The following is a 7,500-nucleotide window of genomic DNA, read 5'->3' as shown; positions in this document are numbered from 1 at the left end:
ATGAGATGATGTTGATGACTATATTCTTGATTCAGACATTTGATATTTGACTCATATATGTAAGTGTATGTATATGTGTGTTTGTGATTGTGTGAGTGTGTGTGTATTTTATATGTGTGTGTGCGGTGCATAAGTTGCATTACGCACATACGGATATGTGTTTTACAAGTCATTGTGAGTGCCTGGTCAGTATGTATGTGTTTGTTTGTTTGTTTGTTGATCTGTGTGTGTGTGTGTGTGTGTGTGTGTGTGTGTGTGTGTGTGTTAGTGTGTGCGTGTGTGTGTGTGTGTGTGTGTGTGTGTGTGTGTGTGTGTGTGTGTGTGTGTGTGTGTGTGTGTGTGTGTGTGTGTGTGTGTGTGTGTGTGTGTGTGTGTGTGTGTGTGTGTGTGTGTGTGTGGGTGTGTGTGTGTGTGTGTGTGTGTGTGTGTGATATTAAAAAGGCAGTCATAAAGACCTGTAGAGCAAATACCCTATAGGTAGGTAATCACTCCTACACACATAGCAACATTAAATCATGAAATCCACTTCAGAAAATCAATATTCAATATTCAGATTTTCGCCCTTATTCATACATGGAATAAAAGTCCCTTTGCGCCGGAATAGAAATGTCACAGACGTTTCCTTATCTCCGTATATGAGAGAGCTGTAAATTATCACATATCTCAGTTGAAGTGATTGCCTTTATCAGTGCATTATCTGGAGGTGAAGTAGATCTTTTCGTGAGATTTGTGAAAGTAATAAACAAAATGATTTTTTTTTTTTTTTTTTTTTTTTTTTTTTGGTCTTATTCGAACTGTAGGTATCATTTTGTTAAGAAGAGAAGACTGGGACATATATTTTGATGGCTGGAAATATAGTTTTAACTCCTTTCTCTCTCTTTTTCTCTTTCTCTCACCCCCTCTCTCTCGTTTTTTTTTTTTCTCTCCTTCCCCTCCACTCTCTCTCTCTCTCTCTCTCTCTCTCTCTCTCTCTCTCTCTCTCTCTCTCTCTCTCTCTCTCTCTCTCTCTCTCTCTCTCTCTCTCTCTCTCTCTCTCTCTCTCTCTCTCTCTCTCTCTCTCTCTCTCTCTCTCTCTCTCTCTCTCTCTCTCTCTCTCTCTCTCTCCCTCTTTCTCCAAAATACGTACATTAATATTCTACATATGACATTACATATTTCAAGTAAACAAATTGACGCTACCAGCCATGACCATATACCGGGCAAAGGATTTCTACCATAGAACTGAATATTCTAGCACACGCAAATGATCACGAATGTAGTTCTAGCGAAAGATATGTGGGGCAGCAGACTCACATCACGGCAAAGCCATTCAAAATACTCGGCCTAATTATCATCCCTCAGGACTTAACTCTACAAGTACCGTTATTCAAATTCTCTATGAAAACATGAGACTGAGAAACATGTTTTTTTCTTCAATGTTCTTTAATTCGCTGTAATTGTTAATGATAGTTAACACTTGTTTATTACTTTTTCTTTTATTTTTTTTGGAAAAGTGTTTCGGTGGGAGCGTTTTCTCCCGTCGTATTTCAACCATTTTCTTTCCATTCTCATTTATCCATAATTCTAAAATGTTTATTTACATTTTCATATTTTCTCATTTTAACATTCTTTTTGCCTGATTTTCATTAAACTTTTTTTTTAATTCATGTTTTACTTTCTTCCATTTTTCATTATATTTCCCGTAGCCCCGCGGTCGCTTTGGCGCTTCAAGATTCGAATCTGTTTTCCCACAATGCCCGGTGTTGATCGTGACGTCACAGTGCAGAGGGAGAACTTGCCGCCATACTGAGTGTAATTGTGAGAATTCTTTTGAATCCCATGCCATCCGTGCGATTTCTCGATGTTGAACGCTAAATACATGACATCTTACCACCTTCAATTTCCGAAAAGTGCTTGCGAGGGAGGAGAGTGTCGGGATGGCCGGTAAGTACGGAGGAGAATAGACGCGAAGTGGACGAAGCCGATTCTCTTTTTTCTCGCTGAAGGGAGTGAAGTGTCGCCGGTCTTAAGAGTTTGAATAAGAGTTTCGCCGGCCAGCCTAGGCAAGTGTGGCGGCGACCTGCACGCACGCCCACGACAGTAACTCCATGATGTCTGATTTTGCAGGCAATGGGGAGATCCAATGGTGCTTCTCTCAAGTCAAGGGAACTCTCGACGACGATGTTAGTGAAGGTAAGATTATCATGTTCGTTTTTTTCCCCCTCTTGTCTTGCATTTTCTTCACCTTTGTCTCCTCTCTTTCTCATCCATTGTTCTCGAGTCAAATCCCGCCGCTTTTCTTTCCTTTTTCTCTTCTCTCCACCCTCTCTCTCTCTCTCTCTCTCTCCCTGCTTCGTTGTCGCCTCACCACTCATCGCCCTTCGTAGTAATAACCTACATTTTTTTTGTCTGTGTACTCGTAGTGTACTCTAACGTATACTCTTAAATATTGACTCCTATCCATAGCAGTCACGGTAGAGATTTCAAATACAATTACATGTAATGCTAGCAGTGCTACTCTTGCAATTACTCGAAAGTGTACTTTTCCTCTTACTCTCGTAGTAGCAAGAGGTTGATAAACTCTGAGGAGGGACTTGTATCTCGGGGCCGTCCCGAGGCTGCCACTTAGCATTGCATCATCCCCAGGCTTCCTTTCCCTGCTCTCTGGGGAGGGCACTGGGCAGGGCCTCCCCTGGGGGAAAGCGAGTTCTCATGAATGGGCTTTTGGCTTCATATCTCTCCTCCAGTGGGCTGTGGGTTTGGTTTTGTGTTTGCTTGTCTCCTTTGGCTTTAGTGAAGGGGGAATGGGGATAGTGAGTGGTAATTATGGGTGGATAGGCCTAGCCTCACACCCTGGCATGAGGTCCTTACCCTCTGAATAGCTCACCAGTGTGAAGTGCTGAAGGTTTTTTCGGTTTCCCTTCCTCTGAGATTGATATTGATTGAAGATGTACAGCTTTGTTTCACTTTGCATTCACTTTTTTTTTCCATGTTTGGTGAGACTTCTTGTAGATAAGTTAGACCATGTTGATATCCTCTTTTTCCTATTGTTGCTGTGAGGGTTCCTGATTTCATTGGGTGTACAGATTTAGGGGAATAAGTTCCATAGATCATTTTACATATTGAGGTTCCGTATTTGAGGATACACCTGGTGCATCATCTATATAACAAAGTCACATTATCTCTATTGAAAAAGTCAAATATCACAAAACCCTAGAAAACTGCCTTTACTTATCCTGATATAAGGATAGTTTGCATTGGTTTTCGTTATAGATGAATGAGTGTCCAGGAATTGTCTTTTCTAGTAGCTGGCCCTTTTCCAAACACGTGTAAATGAGGTAATTCAAATACACATAAGTTGACTATAATGAGGATTGAAGGAGCTGCTGTGGTGATTGTATTTCTATATCAAAGGTTTTTTTTATTTCCTAAATATGCTTGGAATAGTTATATATGAAAGTGTCTTAGATTTCATCAAGCTATTGATTCTATGCATCTTTTCTCTGTGAAAGTCACATTGTCAGTAGATAAAGCTGTACCAGATTTTTGTGTATATATATATATAAAATCTTGGATTTATATTAGTGTAAACTACTGCATTTTTGTTGAGTTTACAGAATGTTGAAATCAGTTACTGGTATATAACATCATTTTTTGCATATGATCTTGGAAAAAACTAGGCATAATTTTAAAAATTATGGAAATTTAGCTGTGAATTAAGACTGCTAATATCAGTTAGTTTTCAAATAAGTAGCTTTATTTGAAGATACAGTATTACACCTTTATCTTTAAGAAATTGGTTCTAAGACTGCAAATACTTGCCATCCATAACAAGACTTTGGTGGAGTTTAATAAAGTCAGTGATAAGTAAAGGAAATATTGATAGGTTCATTACTATCTGAGGAGTCCAGCACACCTGATCAGTACTCTAAAAGGTACTTATATACTATAGATAATTTTTAATTAGTGTAATACACAGTATATCAGGGATATTATGAGGTAAATTTTGTTGAATTATAATGAATATGAAACAAATGTGTAAAAAATACACCACCAAATCTAAATATACAGGGTGAATTAACAGAACAAAAAAATACACTCCCACCCACACACCTGCTGAAAATCATACCACTGTCCCGTAAACGCTATGGAAATACAGACTACCATTACCCCTATATAAAGAGACCCCTTGACCTCCAGTCTTTATATGCTGCATTCCAATCATATATCCCATCTAATACCCCCCACCCCACCCCCTCCCCTCCCCATTCTGCCCTCTGGACTCCTAGTCTTTATTAGCTACTTTTAATAGCTGTTGTTTGCCGTGTTCTAACCACACTCCTTCCCATCTCCCAGTTCTACCCTGTGGATCTTTGACCTTAAATGGACAGGGGATATAGCTTCGCTACAGAAAGTAGATATTGAACCTTTCTCTTTGGTGTAAAGTACAAAATAATGTAGCCGATTTAATATTGACTTAACTATCTGCCAGAACTGTGCCTTAGAATTTAGAAACGCCAAAATTACTCCCAATTTTCCGTTGATTTTATTTTCACAATTCTGTTACCTCCGGATGGCTTTATACATTTGGTCGGGTCTAGTGGGATAGATATAGAGGTCTTTATTATTTTGTATGGGCACTGTTTTGTTTGAATAGTCCATAATACAAATAAAACAATTCTTGCTTTAGTTTATTAAGAAATGGATGGTTGTGAAGCTGTTGAAAATCCCAAAAATGAAAATATGGTTACATGGTTACTTTGAAGAAATATACAAAAAAGTATTGAAAGAATTGATGGTCAGTGGTATTAAAAGAATACATGAAAGATATAAACGTGAAATATATTATCAATGTTAAAAGAAAATTTATGATTTTTTTAAGTGCTTAACCCATTCACGACGGGGGCATTCCAGCCTTGAATGTCACAATGCCGGTGCTTTCGAGCGCTTAGGCCTAAATCAATTAAATGGCTGGCACAATATTGTGCCGCCCGGCCACTGGGCTTTTGAATGAGCGGTACAGTAGTGTACCACCCGTCCAGAGAGGGTTAATAATGCACAAACTTTTTGGATTACACTCTTAGCATAACACCTGGCATAGTGTAATAAGCATTGTCAGCGATTTTGAAAAAACTAGGACCAGTCAAGACTTAAATGTTAGGTGGAAGCACAGTATGTAATTGTGCAATTTCCTTTCAACTTACCTGTTACCATTGATGTATTATGGAATAGGAATATCTCCTTTAAAATTTATTACTCATTGATCATCTCTAGTTATATACATGCTTCCTGTGGATATCTTCAGTCTACAGTTGCAATGTTCAATCATACCGAGCACTTTTGACATATGCTGTTATTGTAACTTTAGCAGAGTTTTTACACAAAGTTAATGTGATTTTATTTTGTGTATTTCAATTCTTCAGATGTGGAACAACCCTTCTTCCTATACATTCTTCCAACTTCTGCATACAATTTTCTTAAATAAAACCATACTAATGAAATAACCAAATACAGAAGTTCCAGAAATTTTACCTTGCAATTGTACTTCCATTTGATAACTTACACAAGAATACTTGGCTAGGTATGGGAGAGATCGTTTTAAAAAATAAAAAAACAATTCACGGAAAAGGAGGTGTAGCATGATGGGCACAATTGCTAGTGCGTGGAAAAAAGTACACATGTGACTTGGGGAACACAAACTATAGCAAAATCAATAAAAGGAAATGCTGTTTGCATACAGTAGCCATTATTACTAGGAAATGTTGCAATTTTCAAAGAAACAATATCTTATGGAATAGAAAAAAATTCTCTTAATTCTTAATTTTCATCTATTTTTTTTTTAACTTCTGTATTCATATTATTATATTTTTTAAGTGCCCAAGTTGTTTGTTCATGTGATCTAGCATTTGAAAGTTACATAGTCAATAGGGCCATTCAGTGTTGCCATTTATCAATGAATGTTCTTCTAAAATGCTTTTTTTCTGCACCTAAATATTACATTTCTGTCATTTTCAAACTCGAACAACTTATTGGCATTATTGATGAAATCATAGGAAAGCTACTTTTATCCACAGTTGTTGCAGATAATTAAGATCATTATTTATAAATTTTGTTTATGGTCATACCTACATGTCAATTTGAATAGTCTATATATCTGTCATATGTGATATTTAACCCCTAAAAACTGCAAATCCTTTAGCTTTTCACTCCCCCAGTAGCAAATAAGTTAAATTTTGGTTTTAGATTTTGGTATTTGATATATCAAGGACTATACAATAAGTAAATGCCATATAGTGGAGAATCAGAGCTGATGAAAGTATCACAGTTGGGCACGATTACATGAAATATGTTGTATAAAAACAATTGCAATTTCACACTCACTGTATTCTGTGTACAACAAAAAAGAGTCTTAGGAAAAGGAGGGCTTTGAGATTGCATGGTGGGTGTGGTAGGAAGAAACCTGCCAGATAGTACCAGATGTATTAGAAGAAAGGGGTAATGTCATTAGGGAAATTTTAACTGCAACACCAAGAAATGATTACAAGTGTAAAACAATCCTAAAGGTGTATGACACAATGGCTTAGTTACATCACAAGTTGTTTTTAATAACTTTTTCAGATAAAGAGTGGAACCAAATGTAGGACGAATTCTCTCAAATTAAATATTTCTTCATTAAGTCTACCTGTTTTAGTGGTGGCAAATTTGTAGGTTTCAATTCTATTGATCTAAATTTACTGAGTTATTAATCAAGATACTGATTGATTAGACAATGTGTTGGCAAAATATATCAATGTTAAGGCGAGGGAAGCTTTTATGTTATCTACACTTTCATTTGTAGAATATTTTTGGTCAAAGCTGTTTTGATTAACTGAGTAGGCTGAAATGCTGTAAGAAATACATTTACTGTGTTTGTTATTTGAGAAGTATTTATAACTATATTATATTATAGGTTTTATGATTTTATTGCCATTTCTTGCAAGATTAATGAAAGATGAATTTGTGAGTGGTAATATGTGGTATATGTCAGCTAGAAGGAAAAAAAACTAAGAAGATTTTTTAAAACCTTTTTCTGAAGTTCAGAAGAGATTATTTGATTACTAAGACTTTGTTATAGTAATATGTCACTGGCCATGCCAGTTTTGTTGAAAAGCATTAGTGATATATTGATGTTAAAGATTTGATTAGGATCCCACCCACCCATATATATATATATATAGTTGAAGAAATGCAGATCAAGGATGTTCATGGATCATGCAAACTGTCTTATGTAAGATTTATGTCCCCATGTTTGTATAAAGAATAAAAAGATCCCATTCTTATTAACGTAATCCTGACGGGCCCGGCAAGAAGTGGCAACCCCCTATGCCGGGCCTATGAAATATTCCATCGAGAACATCACACTGGTGTGTCGCCCTGTCATCAGGCATTTAGCTGTGACACACCATCATCATAGGGTTAAGAATCACAAAACTATGAGCTGCATTACCTGCAGCCACTACTAGGTCATCTTTTGTGTCTTGG

The 7,500-nt window shown here is 36.8% G+C and overlaps 1 protein-coding gene across 4 annotated transcripts in view; it reads left to right on the top strand.

Moving 5' to 3' along the window:
* The window catches only part of tws (protein phosphatase 2 regulatory subunit tws), a 46,955-nt gene that overhangs the window by 21,820 nt on the left and 17,635 nt on the right, over positions 1-7,500 (top strand). For 3 of the 4 annotated variants that reach the window (XM_043022604.2, XM_043022605.2, XM_043022603.2), the window contains exon 2: positions 2,107-2,172. In XM_043022604.2, coding sequence (XP_042878538.1) covers positions 2,107-2,172 — 66 coding nt within the window. Of the gene's footprint in view, positions 1-1,733; positions 1,924-2,106; positions 2,173-7,500 lie in introns of those variants that run through there. The other variant, XM_043022606.2, reaches the window with a different exon arrangement.

This window comes from Penaeus japonicus, unplaced genomic scaffold (assembly GCF_977035675.1).
Source record: "Penaeus japonicus unplaced genomic scaffold, GWHDUDI00000001_assembly GWHDUDI00000016, whole genome shotgun sequence".
In the NCBI taxonomy this organism is placed as follows: domain Eukaryota; kingdom Metazoa; phylum Arthropoda; class Malacostraca; order Decapoda; family Penaeidae; genus Penaeus; species Penaeus japonicus.
Note: the sequence above shows the minus strand (reverse complement) of the source record. Positions and strands in the feature narration are given on the sequence as shown.